This window comes from Danio rerio, chromosome 25, assembly GCF_049306965.1.
Source record: "Danio rerio strain Tuebingen ecotype United States chromosome 25, GRCz12tu, whole genome shotgun sequence".
In the NCBI taxonomy this organism is placed as follows: domain Eukaryota; kingdom Metazoa; phylum Chordata; class Actinopteri; order Cypriniformes; family Danionidae; genus Danio; species Danio rerio.
In genome coordinates, this window is record NC_133200.1 from 9,270,646 (window position 1) to 9,293,605 (window position 22,960).

Here is a 22,960-nt window from a genome sequence, read left to right on the forward strand (position 1 = left end):
GTAATGCAATTCACATTTATCAAATCATTTTGTGGTAAAGATGTTTCAGGGGAAGGAGAGGGCGACAAATCTGATCTGACGGAGCAAACGGCTTTCTATATCCGCCAGTTTCAGGTACCATAATGCTAATCTGTTCAACTCAATCTGTCCATTTCACAAGAATAAGTTAAGACATAAAAACACAGTGGCGGGTGTATGTTTTGTGTACAGCGAGCACTGATGAACCAGCTCAGCGGGCCAGAAGAAGAGTTCAACAGTAAAGAAGCTCAGTTACTGGTCAGCATCCTCAGCGTTTTGTCACGACAGCTCAGTCCGTCCTCTCAGCAGGTACAGCAGCAGCAGCTATTGCTCTGCTATTACACTCTTGACTATTGAACAGTATTTTTAGTAATCTCATTGGTTTATTTATTTTTTGCGCAGTTTTTGCAAATGATCACCTGGACTGTGAAAATTTGTAAGGAAACCAACTTTGGTGAGTGATCTTTAGAGCATAAAAAGCTAAATAAGCACAGTGATTTCTGTTTCAAATGAATTATTTGGTTTTAAACCAGGGATCTCAAACTACCGCGAATGACATCCGAAATGTAACGAGATATATATATTTATGAACAATGATAGTAAGTCTCATATAGACCTTTTTCTTGGCAACTGCATGGAGGGCGCCATAGCGACCAGCGTCTTCCAGTAGAATGGTTAGAACTTCAGTTTACAGCATTTACAGCGGTAATTTCCGATCCGAAAATGAGTTTCAATAGCGTTTTTAATAGATTACAGTGTTTTTGTGACACACAACTTAGAAATGTGTCTGTTAAAGCCATTATAATCTGTCAGATGTGGAAGCGTGAGAGAAAAACGTTCTTCTAGTTCACGTGTCTACCGTCAGAAATACTGTGTGTGTGTGTGTCTGTGTCTGTGTCTGTGTCTGTGTCTGTGTCTGTGTCTGTGTCTGTGTCTGTGTCTGTGTGTCTGTGTCTGTGTGTCTGTGTGTGTCTGTGTGTGTCTGTGTGTGTCTGTGTCTGTTCCCGGCCTGTCAGCTGTTAGCTCAGCAGCTCTTCAATACACAAGCACACACACACACGCTATACTTCGCTGCATTATAGAGCAAACCAGATTACTTGCATGAAACTTATGTAAGTCATGCAATTTACAAAAATGACCAATAAAAGTCTGTTATTGATACTCTGCTGGCTGATTTGCTGTTGATTCAGATCGCGAGACGTTTATGTTTCATTTCATGTGTTTTACCACAGTTTGTGTTTTTCTGTCATTTCGAAATGACAGTAGCCTATATTTTCACGTCGTCAAAGTTATTAAATCAGTGTGTCAGTTAGACAGTACAGGCAATGTGTGTGTGTATGTGTCAAACATTTTGGTGAACTACATTTGTTTGTGCTGGTTATATATTTGAAAGAAAGAGAAAATGTTGACTTCAGCAATGAGGAGGCTTCATTTAAACTGCAGAAGATGCTGTCTGACAACGAGGGGAAAATGCCTCACAGCAGCAGTTTTCCATCCCATTAGATCACATTTCTGTAAATGATCAGTCCAGGAGGTGGCGCTGATCGACAGCAGTATTAGTTCAAAGATGATAAAAGCAGGTAAAATAGATTAAAACTATTGTTTCACAGCTGTCCAAATGTGACCGTTTATACGCATCAGCTGCCGACCGGAAGTTCTTTGCATTCTCCTTGCGCATACACGCAAAGCATAATGGATAATTTTAGATTCTAAGAAAAAGGTCTATACAGCCACTTGTGGTTTTGACTCACCTACTGGACATTTGAGGTACTGCGCTATATATTAGGGCTGCACAACACCCGCTTCAAATGTTATCACCTGATAGAATGAGTCAGTGGTTATCATTACAAAATAGCCATTTACACACAAACACACACACACACACACATATATATATATATATATATATATATATATATATATATATATATATATATATATATATATATATATATATATATATATATATATATATATATAAATAAAACAACTGGTCTTACAAATATGTACATGATGTATGTTTAAATATATTAACTATAATTTGGGCTGGGCGATAAGGCAGAAACGCAATCTCGATAATTGTTTTCCATATTGAACGATAACGATATATATATATATATATATCAGTTGTTAATGCTTCCAGATTTAAGAGTGCACCAACAATGACTGAAGCCACAAAAATTTGAGGGTCCATTAAATGGCATAACATATTCGGTCAATAAATTTTCGGTGGCTAAAAATTCGGTATGATGGGGTGATTCGCTCTTAAATCAATATAGAATAAAAAAAAGACCAAAGCTTGTCATTGTTATTGACCATAAATTTTTTCTATCTATCTATCTATCTATCTATCTATCTATCTATCTATCTATCTATCTGTCTATCTGTCTATCTGTCTGTCTGTCTGTCTGTCTGTCTGTCTGTCTGTCTGTCTGTCTGTCTGTCTGTCTGTCTGTCTGTCTGTCTAGGTATGAATGTATATGTGTGTGTATGTATATGTGATAGGGAGCGAGAGATAACACGTCTAATAACACGTTCAATAAGAAATAAGATACAAATTTGGCTAATTTGAAATAATAAAGCTGTTTTGTCTTTCAGAGGACATCGCTCTCACTAAAGGCTTGCTGTCTCTGCTGTTCAGCCTGTATGTCCTGCATAAGAGCCCAGTGTCTCTGCTGTGGGAGATGTGCCAGGACATACACAGCCAGCTGGGAGACATCGACCAGGTACAGTGGCCTATTCTAGCACTCCATAATTCATCCAGCACAAATGTAACACCCAGATAAATTTACATTTGATCTTACGCCGCCATCTTTGTTTCTGAGCAGGACGTCGAGGTGGAGAAACAGTCTCATTTCGCCATCATCTGCATGAAAACGGCTGCGTCCACCACGGTAAGAACAGACACGCTTCAGAAATTCATTCATTCATTTTCCTTCGGCCTAGTCCCTTTATTCATCAGGGGTTGCCACAGTGGAAAGACCTAACAACTTATGCAACCCACTCTTACATACACACACATACACTATGGCCAATTAAGAGCACCCGAAGGAAACCCACGCCAACGGTGCTGACCACTGCGCGCTTCAGAAATGACATTTTTAAAGTTTCAACCCTGTTGAACATGCGTGTTGTGTCCTGTCTTTCTTCACAGCTTCAGGTCTTGTCTCAGGTTGGGAAGGTGTTGGATGAAGTGGACTGGTTGATCGCCAAGAAGAAAGCCCAGATAAGCTCAGACAGAACTATTTCAGGTAGCACACACACCAAAAAAACCCCAGTCTTGTCTTCTGATTGAAAGATGAAGGTAATCCTGAAGAGCTCGACTGACTGACGCAGATGCACTGCAAAAACACTTTTCATACTTAGATTTTTTACCTTGTTTCTAGTCCAAAATATTAAAATAATTGTTTAAATCAAGAGCATTTTCTAGACTAGCAAAACATACCGTCTTTTTTTAAGAAATGAAGTGAGATTTTCCTTCAAACAAGCTAAACGATCTGCCAATGGGGTAAGCAAAATAATCTTATGTCAAAATGAAAAACTAGATTATTTTGCTTACCCCATTGGCAGATTATTTTCCTTGTTTTAAGGAAAATCTCTCTTCATTTTGAATGAATGAATGAATTTATTTAACATGGACAATGCACAAAAATTACATTGACCTCAAGGAGGAAAGATGCATTGTGCTAGGTTGTAGCAGGATTGCTAATTTCCATCTGCAGTCCCTGAACAGGTAAAAATGAATACAATAACATCCAATTAACTAAAAGTCAGTTTAAAACATTCAAGCATAATCATACAAAACCAAAACACTGACAACTCAAAAACATCTCACTCAGTGTGTACAAATTTGATTTGACAAAAACCACCTCCTAGTCAGGCGTGAAAACATCTTATAATTTGTACAGGTGATTCTTTCTGTTGGGAGAGAATTCCATAGATTTGAGGCTTTATGAATAAAAGAGGAAAATAAATAAAAGCTTTATGACCAAAAGAGTTCTTGCGTCTAGGGACAATATATTCCCCTCTTACCATAGAACATGTCACTCGCAATGTTTTCTCTGACTTGGAATTTAAAACATTTTTTAACGATGGAGCAGAAAGATTGTGAATAATTTTAAAAACAAAACAAATATTGGAATATTTAATAATATTATCAAAGCTGAAGAGACTATGTTTGTTTAAGATGTTGCAGTGATGTACAACCGAGGCTTTTTATCATGAACTGTTAGTGCTGTCTTGTATCATGATTCCAAGAGTGTTAAAGATGATTTACATGCCTGAGACCAGCTTGTTATACAGTACAACAAATGTGGAACAGTCATAGTATTTAAATGCACACCAGAGATTCTCTGACTTATGAGGCCTCTGATATGTTTAACATTTCTTAGATTGAATCTCAGTGTGGTAGCAAGTTTTTTAATATGAGTTTTAAAATTAAGGTTTGAGTCCAACATGATGCCTAAATATTTGAATTTAGTGACATTTTTAATACTTTGCCAACTTCTAAAACATTTCCAACTTTATACCCATTTGAGAAACACATGGATGCAGTCTTGGCATGTTATTTCTTAAAACAAGACAATGTGTTTTGCTTGTCTAGAAAATATTTTTTGATTTAAAGAGCACCTATGATGAAATTCATCTTTTGTAAGTTGTTTGTGGACACTATACCTACACATAGTTCTGTCCAGTCATATTAAGGTGATATTTAAAGACAAAATTTCCTGACGTTAAAATAGGATCCATATCCCTCCCATTTTGAAGTCCTCCGCAACTTGACATAGGAGTGCGGTTTCCCCGCCCACCGATTTGATTGACAGTCTGGTATTAACATGTCTCCGTAGTAACGCTTATAATCAAAGCAACCCGGATAAAAAGATCTGTTCAGCTCTCTGTGATCATCAATCATCATCAAATGTGATCAACAATGAGTTTTACAAGTTTAACATGTTTTAAATCAGTGCATGTTTGTGATGAATTACAGAGATTTGACCGTCTTCATCAGCACAGCTGCATGTCAGTACAATTTAAAAAGACAACGCTTCAGTCCTGGTTTGTGGACGTTAAATTAGGTGTATTTAGTACATTAACATAACAGATATCCATTCAGCAGTGGAGATTAACGAGTATCCGGTCACATTTGCTGTGCAAAAACAGTGTAATTATATTTCCTTCACCTGAAATGACCTGAACATGATTTCCAAGTCAAAGTAGGCGGAGCTTTAAAGCCACACCCACCTATTGCATAATCACCATGTGCTAATGATCTTTAAATGGCTTCAACAGCTTTTTTGGAAAGTTTACTTTGGCAGGATGTTTCAAACTTTTGCCTATTTTTTTTTTTATAAAGTCGTAGTTCACTCTTCAGTATTGCTTGTATACTCGGCCATTGATTTAAGATTGTTTTTTTTTTTTCATCCTAAATGCCTCTGTGTGTTCGTGCATTAGGAAATACCCAGCAGCCACTGGGCCAGCAGGACCCGATTGAGAAAGCGATCACCATCCAGTTAGGCACACTGTTAACGGCTCTGCATGAGCTGGTTCAGACGGCTCTGCCCACAGGAGCCTGTACAGACACACTGATGAGAGAGCTCAGTCGAACATACTGCATCCTGACCACACTTACCAAATACGTGAGTCTCAGTCTGATTTACTGCAGTAATACACCTCATTATCTTCTATTTACTCTTGACAGTTTGCTCTGTAATGGCTTGAGGAATGTTTACAGCAAACCTTGATGAAACAAAACCGTTGCTTTATTTTGCAGTATATTCAGCTGTGCGCGACTCAACCTGGACAACTTCCTGCACGTTTGGAGAAACTGGTAAGATATTTCTCAGTCTTTATAGAGGACAGCGAGAATAAAATGTATTGTGGAGGTGTGATGTTTTAGCATATGGTAATCATATACATCTATTTAGCCTAAAGCTATATTGTATAATCTCATATTTTCCACCCATGTGAAACATTCAGCATTACAAATTTATTTAAAAATAAAACAACATATTTTGACCTGTACTTATTAAAATATGCCAAAATAAGGTATCATACACACGTTTTCTTTCATTCATTCATTTCCATTCGGCTTAGTCCCTTTATTAATCTGGGGTCCTCACAGCGGAATGAACCGCCAACTTATCCAGCATACATTTTACGCAGCGGATGCCCTTCCAGCTGCAACCCAATAATGGGAACAATCCATACACACTCATTCACACTCATACACTACGGACAACAATTTAGTTTCTACAGTTCACCTGTAGTGCATGTGTTTAGACTGTGGGGGAAACCGGAGCACCCGGAGGAAACTCACACCAACACAGGGAGGACATGCAAACTCCAAACAGATACGCCAACTGAATCAGCCGAGGCTCAAACCAGCGTCTTTCTTGCTGTGAGGCGACACTGCTAACCACATAGCCACCGTGTTGCCCCCATATGTTTTTAAAATCTATGATAGTCAATATTGCACAGAACAAATAAGCTGAAAAAAGTGTTTACATTAATAAACTTATTGCATTGATCGAATTATTTTTGAGAAAAAAAAGTAGCAAATTCAGATTGAACTAAATATGACTCCAAAAAGCTTATTTTGATGTATGATCAGGGTGTCCGCAGGGTCTTAAAAAATAATAAAAGTTGATAAATCAATTACCAGAAAATGAAGGCCCTTAAAAGGTATTTAAAAATCTTAATTGTATTTTTACGAGGTCTTAAATTTTGTTTAGGAGTTGTCTTAAGTGTTTTGACTGCAAACAAGCATAAATATATTAATGTTCCTCGATCCACGCGATTGGTTTCAGGCTCCTCTGTCCGGTTGATGTCACGTAATTTGCGACAAATGTGGGACGGTGATGTGACGCTCTCCCCATGTAGTGAAATCATAGTGAAACAAGTTTATTAAGTAAGTTTGCATACTCCTGGTTGGAGAAATGAGAGTTTAAACTGTGGCTAAAGCCAGTCGCTGAAAACAACCACATCATTTATTCTTCCAAGCTTAGTTTCTTCTGAGCTTATCTGAGTTCTGTTGCACGGTTGTGCTCCATTCATTGATTTAACTACAATTGTTTATTAACAACGGTTTGATAACAAAGGTCTGATACTGATTAAAACTTAAAGTGGGGATGAAGTCTTAAAAAAATCTGAGAAAGTCTTTAAAAAGTCTTAAAGTTTTGAAATTTCCTTTACGATTACTGCATACACCCTGAATAGCCAAAATACAGATCAATTTCTTTTTTTATTTATTATGCCAAGAATTGTTAGACTATACTGCCTTCAATGACAACATTGTCAATTTCTTACCTTATACATATGAAAACACAATTTCAGTTTAGCAATATGTATTTCTGAGAATTTAATTGACATGTTTAAATTCAGTTTTTAGCTTCTTTTTTTTACCCTCAGACTCACCCAGGCCCGTCACATTAATTAATATATGGACTTACTGCACAACACACGGACACGACCTCAGATATATATTGCATAGATACATTCTGCATCACTTAAAATTATTTTTATCTTTTGCATAAAAAACAATTCTAGCAACATTTTAGCTGATATGTACCGTTAAAGTCAGAATTATTAGCCCCCGTTTGAATTTTGTTTCTTTTTTAAATATTTCCCAAATTATGTTAACAGAGCAGGGAAATGTTCACAGTATGTTTGATAATATTTCTTCAGGAGAAAGTCTTATTTGTTTTATTTCGGCTGGAATAAAAGCAGATTTAATTTAACACCATTTTAATGTCAATTTATTAGCCCCTGTAAGCTATATTTAGTCGATAGTCTACGGAACAAACCATCATTATACAACAACTTGGCTAATTATCCTAGTTAAGCCTTTAAATGTCACTTTAAGCTGTATAGAAGTGTCTTGAAAATATTTAGTCTAATATTATTTATTATAAAATAAATCAGTTATTAAAACTATCATGTTTAGAAATGTGCTGAGAAAAATCTTCTCTCCATTAAACAGAAATTGGGGGTAAATTCTAATAATTCTGACTTCAACTGTCTCTATTAGAGGTGCGAGTGTCTGTATGGTTAAAAACACTATGGTATTTACTATAAATTACCGTAGTATATTTTGATGTGGGGGTCTGACAACTGAAAGTAGAACTGGTAGCAGATATCGCAGCATTTGCACTGTTTTGTTAACATTTATTACTATTTATTTAGGATATACGATTTCACATTCAGATTCCAATGCAATCGTTCAAATGACTAGAATGAAATATTGTAAAGAATGAAATATTCTGTGTTCTTTGAAAGAGAGCACTTGCATTGTGATGATAATATATTGTCATTCAGGCTTTATATAATGAGTGGCTGAAAATGGCAATAATATCGTTTATTGTGGTGCAATATATATCGTACAACAAAAAACAGATATCAGGACAGGCCTAGTTGTGTCTCAGCAAAATATTGTCATATTCTAACATAGAATACATCATTAGATATTGTGTTCATTCAGCTTCCAGATGGTTTGTGTTTGGGTCAGCGTCACTAAATGAGTAAAATAACTGTGTGCAGGTGAAGCTGTCAGGATCTCACCTCACGCCTCAATGTTACTGCTTCATCACCTACGTGCAGGTGTGTGTGTGTGTCTAGAAATAGCCTGTATATATTTTATGGTCTTTTGACACGAGTTAACAAATGAAAAACTTGATGGTACAGAGTGGAGAGCTGACGGCAGGAGGATCAGAGAAACTGAAGAAGAAGAAAAAAGAAGAGGAAGCTGTAGCGGCGGCTTCAGTGAGAACACACACACACACACTTTCACTTTATTATCTGAGACTAAAACACACAGAACGAGTTTTTTTTTTTTTTTTTTTATCCATAACTTAACATAAAATTATTTTGATTTTCAGGCTAAAGTTCTGCGTGAGACTAAAGCCATCCCAAACCTGATTTTCAACATCGAACAGTACGAGAAGTTTCTTATTCTCCTGTCCAAGAAGTCCAAGGTAGATCAAGCTTTTGCCTGTATATGGCCAGCATACGCACCAGCTAATGGAACACCAACCTGAAGGCACTTGTGTGGATGTTTTAGGTCAATCTGATGCAGTACATGAAGCTGAGCACTTCCAGAGACTTCCGGATCAACGCGGCCACACTGGAGGCTGCGTTACAGGAGCAGGAGCAGGACCAAAGCCAGCAGGTGAGTCTGTCTAAACAGCCGCATCTTCAGACACACCTGCAGGAGTTCAGTCGCTTTCAGTGTTTCTTTCCTTCTGTCTTTAGAGTGAAGATGCTCAGAGTCAAGCACCAAAGAAAAAAAGGAGGAAGAAGTGAGAGGAGAAGCCTTCAGTCATTGTTTTGCACTTTCCCTCCATCCTATTTGTTCATTTCTGGGTGAGATTGCACTGAGAGCCGCTCATCCCACAGATGTTATTTTGACCTTGGAGCTTGTCGTTTTTCTTTGGTCAGCGAGCCCTTGGTGATCTCTATAATCTGATAAATGTCCAGCGCCTCGCCTGTGGATTATAAAAACACCATCAGCTTTGTTCACAGTATCACACTGATGACGTATAAAGACTGAACGCTTCATTTAGCTCTTAATATTGTAATCTTTTAGACTCGTTCTTAATGTTCACTGAATGCTGCTATTCTCTCTTAATAAACAAATACCCAAATGTCATCTGGTGCATTTCCTGAAAAATCCAAACTGTCTGTAATTTGTTCTGTGCTGTTTTTGAGTAAAAAATGTTTTTCATCCTTATGTACCTAAAGTATTTCAAATCTCTGAAAAACTGCTTCGCAAAGCGTTTACTGGCTGTGTTCCACTCCACGTTTTTGACTCACTTCACTTGTTCCCTCAGTAGAATACCTACCACCATTTTAAAGTGTGTTCACTACTTCAAGTGAACGAAATAATCTAACATGAGCTATGTTCTCTAAAGCCACCTTTCCACTGCACGCGGCATTTGGACACGACTGTCGGAATACGCCCCCTTGTGGCAGCCGCACAGTATTTTCAGTGTTGTCGTGCACCACAGGGGAGAAGCTGATTCTCACGGTGTCCGAAATAAAGGAGGGCAAAAGCAAGAGCCTTCATCCTCTGTGCGTTTACATGAATAAATAAATACTAGAAACTCATAGACCGCTAAAATACTGGAGGGAATGTGGAAGCAACATTAAAAATAAATATTTTTATTAGTTTTTTACTTACATTTATGAACAGAAAAGTATTTTTTTTATAATTCAAAAAATAACCAAATAAACTCTTATTTCTCATCTCGCGCGCACAATCTGCTTGGAAAACACTGGAATACATCAAATCCGGTCAGCAGGTCGCGTACGGTCTAGTCGCAGGAGTTCAAATATTTCAATGGATCCGCAGCTCAATTCGGATCCGAACTTTCCGCATACGGAGATGATCAGAACTCCACGCATCTCCCGGACTGCTCTCCATAGGAAATGAATGACTTCCGGTCTGTTGATTGTCGTGTGCAGTGGAAAGGAGGCTTAAGGCCCCGTTTACGCTAATGCGTTTTAGTTTGAAAATGCATAAGTTCTGCTACGGTTACGCCATCCATCCACACTACCCCAGAGTTTTTGAGCGCCGAAAACGGAGCGTTTTGGAAACACTGAAGAGGCCGCTTTCATCCTAAAACACTGCTGCTCCGTGTCAGTGGATGGGGGAAAACGGAGACATCTGAAAACGGAGGCGAGGCTGCTGACATTCGCCTCTCTGATTGGCGCTTTTCCTCAATATTAAGTAGCCTACACACAGTTAAAGTTCTGCATCCTCTCCTTGTAAGTTCAGACTTTGCAAGTTTGATAAGGAAAACAGACTCCCCAGGACACGGGTAAATCTGTACTACAAAAGTATAACGTACAATACATTTATACATTATAGGAAATAAAGGCAAGCAACTACTCAATATATAGAATGCACGTGGTTAGATTAATTATTCATTTATCTTTGCGCTCAGCCAAAAAACATTACCCGAGAAAAAGTAATAGATTTAAAAGACCAAAGTCAGGGAATAAATTGTTAGATAAAGACAACAAGATGAATTAAATATCACGTTTAGCAAATATTAGAGATTAGATCCAGCAGGAGATCCTTGATGAACACTTCGACAAGCACAGCTCTTATCTGGGTAGATAGGCTGCAGCGCTTGCCAGAGAGTGTGTGTGTGTGTGTATGTGGTCACGCCATGTGCGTTTTCAGTGTTTTGTAGAGCTGTTCAGAAACGCTGGGTAAACGCTAGTGTGGATGCAGATCGTTTTCATTCTAAAACGCCGTTTTAAAACTAAAACGCACTAGTGTAACTTTCCTCTGTCTCGTTCCCTCAGATGTACATCATTGATAACATCACTCAAGTGTTCACTACTGGTGGAACAAGGGTTTAAATGGAATGCCTTGAGCATTTGGGAACTACACTGTTGTGTCATCAATATCACATTCCATTCTGGGACATTTAGTTGCTGGAGTAGACACGAAGCTGACTAACTACTGGTCTCAAAATCAAGGGTATGTCCATGTAAGCTTTCCTCATTCACTTGATAAAGACGCGCACTTTAAAATGGTGTTGGAGATTCCAGAATGAACGTGAAACTGAGCGCAACATGCACGAGCGCAAAACCCCTCCCTGACTCCTCCCCCGTATGAATATGCTAATGACTCTACTTTGGCAAAACCCAACGAAAAAGCAAAGGCAAAAGCAAGCAAAAAGAGAAACTTTGAACAGAATGTGAATTGGAGGTGCTGCTTTCAGAGGTAGACCGGAGGAAAACGGTGTTATTTGCAAGTTTGTCCTCTGGAATTAATAACAAAAGAAAAAAAATAGAGTGGGAGAGTTTAGCTGATGCGGTTAACACAGTTGGGTCTGAACATCGCACTGTGTGGATTTATAAAAAAAATAGTGTGATTTATAGGTGTAAAATGCTGTAGTATCCTTAACAATCGCAGTGGCGCAGCTCGTAAAATGCATGTCAACATGTTTTGACACGTTCGAGTATGAACTCGGTTCGAATCCAGTGTCTGATGAATTCATCCTTCTTTTTTCCCCCGCTACATATCAGATTTAGCCTATTTATCACGAGAAAGACAAGCAGGAATCATTAATAAGTTTGTGCATCATATTTTATTTGCACATTTATTGAATGGAAATGTTTCTGATTCACGCATGCAAATTCATCTTCAGATAGTGTCTTTATAGCAATGTGCGTGCAGTAGATCGCTCAGATTACATTGGGAAAACAGGCGACTGCTGCAAATTGCGCTTTAATGTTTGGCTGGTCAACTGTATGGTATGGAAACCTTATATACCTGCTAGATGAACCCGTCTCATACAGCTGCCATTGCAAGGCTCAGACACTTTGTAGAGAGCAATTTACCACAACTGCCTCTAGGAGTCGCCAATGGAAATAAAACAGACACGCACAAAAAATGTGCGTACTCAAACTCAATTGTTTCAAGGCTTATATTACTTCTTTGAATGTCAGCTCTGCTAAACAAGTTAGAGTATAAAGTAAAATCAAGCAAAAGTGGTCAAATCAGATACTAGCAAAGAAAAAAAAAACTTAATAAAGTGTCCATTAGAGTACATCTTGACCATTTTCAGCTATCTGTCTTCTTTTACTCTTACCTTGTGGTAACCCGTATCTCCGCTCAACTCCAGCAGGACTGGATGGCGTCTTGCAGTCCATGGTCACCTCTTTTCTTAAACACTTATCAATGTCCACTGCGCTAAAGAAGGCCACCGACTGCGGCAGATCCATCATCCCCAGTTTAAATGCAAACATGCACCTGAGAAGAAGCAAACAGTACATTTATTAATCTGCAGACTTCAGTGGGTAACACTAGATACAGTTGAAGTCACAATTATTAGCCCTCCTGTCAATTTTATTTCTTTATATATATATATATATATATATATTTCCCAAATGATGTTTAATAGAGCAAGGATATTTTCACAGTACGTCTGATAATTTTTCTTCTGGAGAAAGCCTTTTTTGTTTTATTTTGGCTAGAATAAAAGCAGTTTTACATTTTTTTAAACCATTTTAATGTCAAAATCATTAGCCCCTTTGAGCTATATATTTTTTTCATTAATCTACAGAACAAACCACTGTTATAAAATAACTTGCCTGATTACCCTAACCTGCCTAGTTAACCTAATTAACCAAGTTCAGCCTTTAAATGTCACATTAAACTTAAAAATATACAGGAAGGCTAATAATTCTGATTTCAACTGATGTTGAGGCTGTTGTTGACCTGGTGAGCAGGTTGGTGATCTGGAGGGCCAGTGCGGCTCTGTATCGGTCTTCACTGGTCACCAGATAGCGAACTTCATCATGAATGCTGATGCAGAAGCGCCCGTCGATGTCATGCTCCTCGAAGAGCCAGCGCATAGAGACCAGCATCAGGTGAAGATAATCCACCGCAGAGCTCTGGACCACCCAGTTCACCCTGCTGGTGATGAACTACAGCACAACACAATCAGGTGAACGGAGACTCAAATTAACCGTGTTTCTAGAAAATGAGTCACACGATTAAGATTAAGAAATAGAATTCAATTGAAAGAAGCTTATGAGTAGGCCCACACGGAATCTGTGCGCGTGTATTTTCAGTCCATTATTAATTCTGTTTATATACTTGAGTAAATGTGTGTAAATCTATATTTATTCAGTTTTTTTATTAATTACAGTAATTTTATTGACTAATATGAAAATGTTCATCTGATTTATGTACAATGCAGTTTGTACAGTAATATTTTCTGTCTTTTAGTAGATATGATTTGTTTACCAAATAAAGTGGATCTTTATTGCATTTTAAACATCAAATAAAAGTTAAAAATATATTATTATTATTTCTTTCACATATTAGGGTTTCAGTTATGATACTCCCAAAATAATAAATTTTTTTTGATTTATACCAAAAGTCTCTGCAGAAATAGCAAAAAACAACCGCAGATTCCGTCTAGCCCTAATTATGAGCCACATTTTAATATTTAATGAAAAAAATGTAAATGCAATACAAGTCACAATATACAAAGTGACTTACATTGACATAAAAAAATGACATTAACAATAATTCTGCAGGGAAATCTCAACAATCTTATATATTTTCAAAGAGCTGTCTTGTTTACTGAAAAAAATAATAATCAATTTGCTTATTTTATTTATAATAATTCACTTATTGGTCCCTTAATTATTATTTTTTTCAGTCTAATGTAATGAAAACACTTTCAAGTGTTTATTTTATCACTTTATTAATTCATTCATTAATTTTCTTGTCGGCTTAGTCCCTTTATTAACCCGGGGTTGCCACAGAGGAATGAACCGCCAACTTATCCAGCAAGTTTTTCACAAGTTTTTCACATCCACACACACACACTCATACAGTACGACAATTTAGCCTACTCAACATGTCTTTGGACTGTGGGGGAAACCGGAGCACACGGAGGAAACCCACGCGAAGTCAGGGAGAACATGCAAACTCCACACAGAAACACCAACTGAGCCGAGGTTCGAACCAGCGACCCAGCGACCTTCTTGCTTTGAGGCAACAGCACTACCTACTAAGCCACTGCCTCGCCCCCACTTTATTAATGTGTACACATTTAAATTTCAATTTCATTTGAAATGTTTTACTTCATAAATATCTTCAGCATTACTTACATTCAGCAGTTTTATTCATATCTGTATTCTGAAGGTTTTCACAGAGCGATATGTCCATTCATAATTTTTGATTATACACATTTTATTCCACAAAAAATGTAAGTGTTTTTTTATGTCATAGTTGACCATGACCAACTTTTCTTTTCAGCAGTATGCAGAATTATGGACTGATTTAAAAAAAATCCTAAAGTTCCTTCTGTGAAGCCCATTCACTCTAATAAATCCATTTTAAAAAATGAAACAACATTTTACTATTTTTCATGCAATATTCAGATTTTAGGGCTATAAATGCAAAGTATCACTTGTGTAATTAAATAATTTGCATATTTAAATGTTTTTGAAAACCAAATCTATTACAATAAGATTTTTACATGTCTTAATGAAATCAATCAACTGGGGAAGTACAGGGAAAATTATGAGTTCAGTTTTTTAGTGTTCAGCTGCAGTCCAACCTTCAGACATCATGTGTAATAGGGCTGCACAATACACTACCTGACAAAAGTCTTGTCGTCAATCTCAGTTGTAAGAGCAACAAATAATAACTTGACTCAGAAGGTCGATTTTTCAGATGAATCATCTGTTGAACTGCATCCCAATCATCAAATACTGCAGAAGACCTACTAGAAGATTCTCACAGAAATCAGACAAGTTTGGTGAAGGAAAAATCATGGTTTGGGGTTACATTCAGTATGGGGGCGTGCGAGAGATCTGCAGGGTGGATGGCAACATCAACAGCCTGAGGTATCAAGACATTTGTGCTGCCCATTACATTACAAACCACAGGAGAGGGCAAATTCTTCAGCAGGAGAGCGCTCCTCATACTTCAGCCTCCACATCAAAGTTCCTGAAAACAAAGAAGGTCAAGGTGCTCCAGGATTGGCCAGCCCAGTCACCAGAGATGAACATTATTTAGCATGTCTGGGGTAAGATGGAGGAGGAAGCACTGAAGGTGAATCCAAAGTATCTTGATGAACTCTGGGAGTCCTGCAAGAACACTTTCTTCGCCATTCCAGATGACTTTATTAATAAGTGATTTGAGTCATTGCAGAGATGTATGGATGCAGTCCTCCAAGCTCATGGGAGTCAAACACAATAATTATTCTTTTTCCACTGCAGCATGACTTTATATTCCAATCTGTACATTATTTCTGTTTAGGGACAAGACTTTTGTCTAAGCAAAGTCAGACCTTACTGTCCTAATTAAATAATTAAAAATCAAGGCAAGATCATATTTTATTTTGGTAAAGTAAGCGTAATCTAGAGGCCTTTTCCTTTCATATAAGCCACTTCTGATACCAAATGATCAACTAGAAGTCAAATTATTTGTTGTTCCTAAAACTTGGACAGGCGACAAGACTTTGCGATAATCGATGCTGAAACGATAAACACTAATGTGCAATAGTCACACTGCAGGGTCTGCAATGCTTGGGGTCTTAAATACAGTTCAGAACCAAGTTTTTCCAAAAAGATTTTTTAAGGTCTGTAATTATGTACAGTTTTAAGCGAATTCACTCAAAAGTTTAATATTTCTAATCAAACAATTACCATAGATGATTTGTATTTATTATTAGTATAATGAAGACTACAGTAGTCGTCATTTTAGGTGGATCAAAAAAAATATTTTTAATCGTTTTTAGGCAAGAATTAGGCCAACTTTAATAAAAGATTTGATCCAAAAAAAAAATTTTTTTACATGTTTATTTAATCTGTATCTTTGTTCCATTTTATTAATTTATGCTTGTTATTTGTTTATTAAATTTGAGGCAGATTCACTTCCCTACAAAATCTATGTAAAATTATGATTTCTTTCCAAATAGAGTCTTGTGAAATTCATATCGCAGTATACAGTTGAAGTCAGAATTATTAGCCCCCTGTTTATTTTTTTCCCCAATTTCTGTTTAACGGAGAGAAGATTTTTTTCAACACATTTCTAAAAATAACAGTTTTAATAACTCATATCTAATAACTGATTTATTTTATCTTTGCCATGATGACCGTAAATAATATTTGACTAGATATTTTTCAAGACACTTCTATACAGCTTAAAGTGACATTTAAAGGCTTAACTAGGTTAATTAGGGTAACTAGGCAGGTTAGGGTAATTACGCAAGTTATTGTATAACAATGGTTTGTTCTGTAGACTATTGAAAAATAATAATAATAATTTTGACCTTAAAATGGTGTTTAAAAAATTAAAAACTGCTTTTATCCTAGCTGAAATAAAACAAATCTGACTTTCACCAGAAGAAAAAAAATTATCAGACATACTGTGAAAATTTTCTTTCTCTGTTAAACATCATTTGGGAAATTTTTAAAAAAGAAAAAAAATTCAAAGGGGGGCTAATAACTATATATTGCAGAAAAAGTATGTTTTTTTCCAACATCGTCCAGCCCTAATGTGTATAATGGTGCCTAACCTCTTCCTGAACCGCAGATGGCTCCAGAGCTCTGGAAATCCTGCAGTTCAGCACTGGAGTGGCCGGTCTGTCAGATTGAGCGATGCTCTCCAGTTTATTGAACATGTATGACTCTGTCCCGTCCGTCCACACTCGTCCCGCTGTCAAATTCCACTTCTTCTTGCTCCCTCTAGTGGTACTTGAAGGAAAACACAAGTGTATCATGCAGACCTGTATTCAGTACTGTATATATGAGGATGTGATGTGGGGGATCAGCAGACCTTTGAGTTGCCACTTTAGAAATCTTCCGCAGATCCTGCAGTGAGATGGAGCCATCTTCAGCTCTTTCTACATTCACATTCAACTTCTGCAGCAGCCATTCCCCTTCCTCAGACAGGTGATACCTGCACATCAGCAGTCATATGTGCATTCAATAACACATAGCATTAACTAATATATAGAGTTCAGCATATATAAGTACACCCCTCACAGATCTCTCTTTTAAATTGATATTTTAATAGGAAGCTATACACCATTATATTTGTGCATTTACATTAGTCAGTACTGAAGCTAAATATGGAGCTTATCTAATGAAATAACTTACGATAACGGTCTAAAAACTAGTACACCCACATTTATATGTTATAGAAAAATATTAAATACAGATTTAAAAAGGAGGAAAAATCAAGAAGCAAAAAAGTTGAAAAATTTTATTAAAATTTTGTAAGTTGTATTTTTTTTTTAATATTTTGCTTGAATTTACTTGTATTATCTTTCAATTTCTGAATATGTTTAGTGACAAAAATATTATTTTAATAAATATATCTGTTTAATAAATCTGTTTTGTTTAAATGCACTAAAATACATGCCTATATACACTGAGAAATTGATACAAATATTCATTTTCAAAATGGGGAGTACTCAATTATGCTGAACACTGTATACGTTTGAAATATCTTTTATAATACAAACATAGTTTGGTACTATTTAATATGTATAATATTAATAATTGTAATATTTTAAATGATATTAAGAGCAAATAAAAGTAATAATATTAGAAGTATAATTAATATTACACGATAATTATTAGAAATGATTTTTTTTAGGTTGCAACAGTAAATTTAATGTTATATGAAATATATTAGAGCATGATTAAAATTTGTAACATGATGAAATGCTATAATATTTATTATAAAAATTATAAGTGTTGTAATAATAACTAAAATATATTTTATAATATGATTATAGTTATTATAAAAAAATATTGATTCATCATTTAAGTATATTAATATTATATGCTATATTAAGCAGTTAAATAGTTTTTTTATATTACAAAAATAGATCTTTTTTTTTCACATTTGTGTCCAATAAAGGGTTTTATTTCTGTATTAGTGATCTAGATCGTGAACAAATCGTTCTTTTTATCCAGATCTTCTAATTGAACCAGTTGAACTTGTTCAGCAAATCGACTGAATCATTTGAAACGATTTGTGTCTCCAGTAAGCACTTACAGCAGGCATGTCTAAACTTGGTCCTGGAGGGCGGGTGTCCTGCAAAGTTTAGTTCCAACCTCAATCAGGCACACCTGGGCTAGCTAATCAACCTTTTACTAGGCTTTCTAGAAACATCGTTGCAGGTGTGTTGATGCAAGTTGGAGCTAAAATCTGCAGGAAACCGTCCCTGAAGGACCGAGTTTGGACACCCCTGACTTACAGAATACACAAACTTCTTACTTTTTAACATGATTTTGAATTTTGCATCAAACAAATATCCTTATTTTAAAAAAAAATAAAAAAAAATAAATAAAACCAACACTGAAACTAAAAAAAAAACTAAACTAAAACAAAGCAATTTCAAAACATATAAACTAATAAACTAGTAAATCTGCATCTAAAACTAACTCAATTAAAAAAATTGAAAACAAAATTCAAAACGAAAAACAAAACAAAAATTTGAAACAAAATTTGAAAACAAAGTCTAAAACTATCATAACCTTACCCACAACTGTGCAAATGTTCTGTTTTTTGCCTACCTGCGCAGTCCTTTGGTGAGCGCGTACATCTGCCGAGCTTTCCCAGCAGCCTCCTGTTGGCTGAGTCTGTGGTTGAACTGCATGAGCAGTCGCTCTGCAAATGGCTGACCTGCTCCATAAATGCGCCCATAGTTGAAGACCTTGGCATGTTCACGACTGATGCCCACAGCATCGGCAGTGCGGCTGTGCAGATCTGTGCCCTGACTCTTCTTTCCCTGCAGCGTCATCCAGCCGAACGCCGTGCAGCCTGCAAAACACACAGAATCAATGTACTGCTTTAAACTGACTAAAGGTCCTGTGAAATCAAAATGAAACATTTTAGATGTTGCCTTCAGTCTGTTCGTTTTAAGGATATCTATAAGCTAGTAGAGCACTCCAAAAAAATTGCATTTATAAAATATAAAACTGATATACACATTCAAAAGCTTGCAGTTTGTCGCTTCTGCATAAATTGATCAGGGATTTATTTTCACGTCACATTTCAGTTTCACATCAAATCTTCTGACCAATCAAATGCTCTCTAGTGTCTGACATGCCCCGCCCCCTTCATGGCACTTCTTTTTTGCTGCACTTGAGCTCAACCACTCTCACTGGCAGCGCTATGATATAAACGAAGCACTATTAGTTGTTTTTTTATTAAGGGGGAGGAGCTACGCTATGTACCGCCCTCTCTTTATGTTTTAGTTGAGATTATGTAAAAAATCTAATTAAAAAAAATGTACATTTCAAAGCACTCCACCGGACCTATAAAAATGTAAAGTTTTTTTTTCACTGTTCAACAGATGAAACAGGCTGTTCAACGCCTTCAACAGATGGCTGGTAGGAACTACAATTACTTTAATTAATTAACTTCTTCATAAGCTTGTGACATCACCAGCTGCAAATTTACATAAACCCTGGCTCCAGTGTGAAGTTTCCAGGCAACATCTAATAGTGGGTGAGCAAATCAGAACACACTGAAGCAGCTGACCAATCAGATTTTTAAGGGAGGGGCTTCATAAAACCAAGAAGCCAAAACATTTTAGGAAAATGGAAACAGCGGTGGAGAATAACAATGTAAAATATGTTCAAACTAATCCAATTTTTAAGTGAAGTTTATTTATAAACTTGCTTGCGGCTGGTCCCGCATTAACCAATTTATGATTCACCAATCAGACGATTCCTAAGCCACTAAAAATACCCTAAGTTTCATATAACCATCTTCTTTTGAAGAATCCCTACTCCTCCTCTTTTCTTAGATGGGTGACACAGTGGCCCAGTGGTTAGCACTGTTGCCTCACAACAAGAACATCACCGGTTGTAGTTCTTACCAAGCCAGCTGACGTTTCTGTGCAGAGTTTACACGTTCTTCCCATGCTCACATGGGTTTCCTCCCACCATCCAAAAACATGCAACTTAAGTTAATTGACTAATCCAAATCTCTTAAGAGCAATCACTATCTGTTTATTAGCTACTACAGCAGGAGAGTTCTCAAGATCTACCTGAGCTCAAACTCCCCTCTCGCCTTGCAAACAGAAGGAGCCCCAGGCTCGAGGATCAATCATCAGCTAAGTGTGAACTCTTGAAACTAAAAATATGAATATGTTGTAATGGAGGAAAAAAATCGATCTTTTAAAAATAGCTGACTGACAACCCTTTTTTTTAAATCTACTGTTCCTCTCGCAGTGCAATGTTCAGGAATCAGCATCTGGAGTACCGTGCATTCCTGCAAAGTGTGCTTCTCCCAGCATAGCTGCGATCCAGAGCTCCTGAGAGTCCACGTCTGCGCCAACTAGATGATAAGCAGGAGGAACCTGAACCATAGCCTTCAGCTCACTGCCCACACGGTCCTTCTGCAAACACACAAACACAAAAACAAACAACAACTTAAAAACTCCAAAAAACATACACACAAAACAAAACGCACACACAAAACAAAACGCACACACAAAACAAAACACAGACACAAAGAAAAAAAACTAACACACACACACACACCTTCCATGTACACACAAGGATTAGAAACGTGCACACATACAGTACTGTACATTTACACATACAGATCAGAAACGCACACACACACACCATATACTGTATATACACAGATGAAACACACATACACATAGAGACACACACATCATACATGTACACATACTGCACAGATTGGAAACACACACACACACACACACACACACACAAACAAACAAACAAACAAACACGCACACACACAACTTACAAAATAAAACAATAAACACATGCATAATTAAACCCAACACACAACAAGCACTATGGAGTCAACATTACAGAAGCTAATATCCATCACATTAGACAAAAAAAATTGTGATAAAATTATGGTTATATTTTTTATCTATGAAAAAAAGGCAAAATTATTACAAAAGTCAAAATGATAAAAATACTAAATAAGTTGTTCATGGTTGAACATTTGATGACAAATAACTTTAACAAGTCGTAAGTGTGGTACAATTTTCCACCTCGAATTTCCTGTTTCTTTTTCATGGCTTTCTCTACATCCTCAAATTTTCAACAGCTAATTTAGATACAGATTTTAAAATTAGAGATTTTTTTTTCCCATCGCTGAGGCATCTTCATTTTGGACTTTCACTTAAATCATAAGTGTAATGTAGTGATATTATCACAATTTAAAACTGGAACACACGTTAGTCATTCGTAAAATTTCATTAATTTTAGCATTGCAGTGGAGATTTTCTTTTCCAAAAATCATATTTACTCCAGTCTCTGATCCTTCAGAAATATTAAACTGACTTGGCATCACAGGATTTATTTGCATTTAAAAATATAGTAAATTAAAAAAAATAAAAAAAATAAATAAATAAACTATATATATATATATATATATATATATATATATATATATATATATATATATATATATATATATATATATATATATATATATATATATATATTTCACAATACACAAATTTATCTTGTAAATTCAGATTTTTAAAAGGAAGCTATTCAATATTATATTTGTGCATATACATTAGATTAGTCAGTATGAAGCCAAATCTGGAGCTTATCTAATGAAATAACATACGATAATGGTCCAAAAACTAGTACACCCAAATTTATATGTTATAGAAAAATATTAAATACAAATTTAAAAAATCAAGAAGAGCAAAAAAAAAAAAAAAAAAAAAAAAAAAAAAAAAAATTCAAAAAATTTAGTTGACATTTTGTAGGTTGTATTTTTTTTTTTTCGATATTTTGCTTAAATTTAATTGTATTATCTTTCAATTTCTAAATATGTTTGTTGACTAAAATATTATTGTATTAAATAGAACTGTTTAATAAATCTGTTTTGTTTAAACGCACCAAAATACATGCCTATATACACTGAAAAATGGAGAAAAATATCCATTTTCAAAATGGGGAGTACTCAATTATGCTGAGCACTAAATTATTTTATAGCAAATCAAATCAGTCTTTGACAGCATAAGAGATATTTCCCCCCTAAAAAAAATCCAGCACTGTATGCAATAAAAGTACAAAATTAACTAACTGAAATATTTACAAACCAGTCATTGACCATGTTTGTCGTACCCGAGCATTACTCGCAGTCAGCCATGTTGGCTCCACAGCTCTGCGGGTGACTGTTCCTGCTGGGATGACCTGTGGTAAAATGGCCCCATACTGTCCTTCCTCATCATAATCCTGATGTCTGATGAAGGAGCAGAGAGAAGGTCACACATGCTGTGATGTTCTCAATCAAATACACCAGAAGATGAACATACAGTCATGAACGTACAGTCTGACGGAGCGCGGCAGTTCTGCCCTGCGTAGCCACACCACCATCTGAGAGCTGCAAAAACAAGACCAAACATCAGCCAAGCATTCAAAACACGTCTTCTTTTAC

The 22,960-nt window shown here is 36.2% G+C and overlaps 2 protein-coding genes across 12 annotated transcripts in view; one reads left to right on the forward strand and one right to left on the reverse strand.

Moving 5' to 3' along the window:
* The window catches only part of fanci (FA complementation group I), a 32,375-nt gene extending 22,690 nt beyond the window's left edge, over window positions 1–9,685 (forward strand). The window contains exons 26-38 of one of the 3 annotated variants that reach the window (XM_073941745.1): window positions 41–114; window positions 211–327; window positions 421–472; window positions 2,617–2,744; window positions 2,847–2,912; window positions 3,173–3,269; window positions 5,470–5,654; window positions 5,789–5,845; window positions 8,554–8,613; window positions 8,698–8,775; window positions 8,892–8,987; window positions 9,074–9,181; window positions 9,265–9,661. In XM_073941745.1, coding sequence (XP_073797846.1) covers window positions 41–114; window positions 211–327; window positions 421–472; window positions 2,617–2,744; window positions 2,847–2,912; window positions 3,173–3,269; window positions 5,470–5,654; window positions 5,789–5,845; window positions 8,554–8,613; window positions 8,698–8,775; window positions 8,892–8,987; window positions 9,074–9,181; window positions 9,265–9,315 — 1,169 coding nt within the window. In that variant the 3' untranslated portion in view covers window positions 9,316–9,661. Of the gene's footprint in view, window positions 1–40; window positions 115–210; window positions 328–420; window positions 473–2,616; window positions 2,745–2,846; window positions 2,913–3,172; window positions 3,270–5,469; window positions 5,655–5,788; window positions 5,846–8,553; window positions 8,614–8,697; window positions 8,776–8,891; window positions 8,988–9,073 lie in introns of all 3 variants that reach the window. The other 2 variants (NM_001077312.2, XM_021470451.2) reach the window with 2 other exon arrangements.
* polg (polymerase (DNA directed), gamma) overlaps window positions 8,444–22,960 on the reverse strand; it is a 35,344-nt gene continuing 20,827 nt past the window's right edge. For 7 of the 9 annotated variants that reach the window (XM_073942807.1, XM_073942809.1, XM_068217496.2 and 4 more), the window contains 9 exons: window positions 22,853–22,906; window positions 22,648–22,765; window positions 20,780–20,915; window positions 19,084–19,330; window positions 17,333–17,455; window positions 17,073–17,250; window positions 13,250–13,458; window positions 12,621–12,781; window positions 8,444–9,497 (listed from right to left, as the gene is read on the reverse strand). In XM_073942807.1, coding sequence (XP_073798908.1) covers window positions 9,412–9,497; window positions 12,621–12,781; window positions 13,250–13,458; window positions 17,073–17,250; window positions 17,333–17,455; window positions 19,084–19,330; window positions 20,780–20,915; window positions 22,648–22,765; window positions 22,853–22,906 — 1,312 coding nt within the window. In that variant the 3' untranslated portion in view covers window positions 8,444–9,411. The remainder of the gene's footprint in view (window positions 9,498–12,620; window positions 12,782–13,249; window positions 13,459–17,072; window positions 17,251–17,332; window positions 17,456–19,083; window positions 19,331–20,779; window positions 20,916–22,647; window positions 22,766–22,852; window positions 22,907–22,960) is intronic. The other 2 variants (XR_012400220.1, XR_012400219.1) reach the window with 1 other exon arrangement.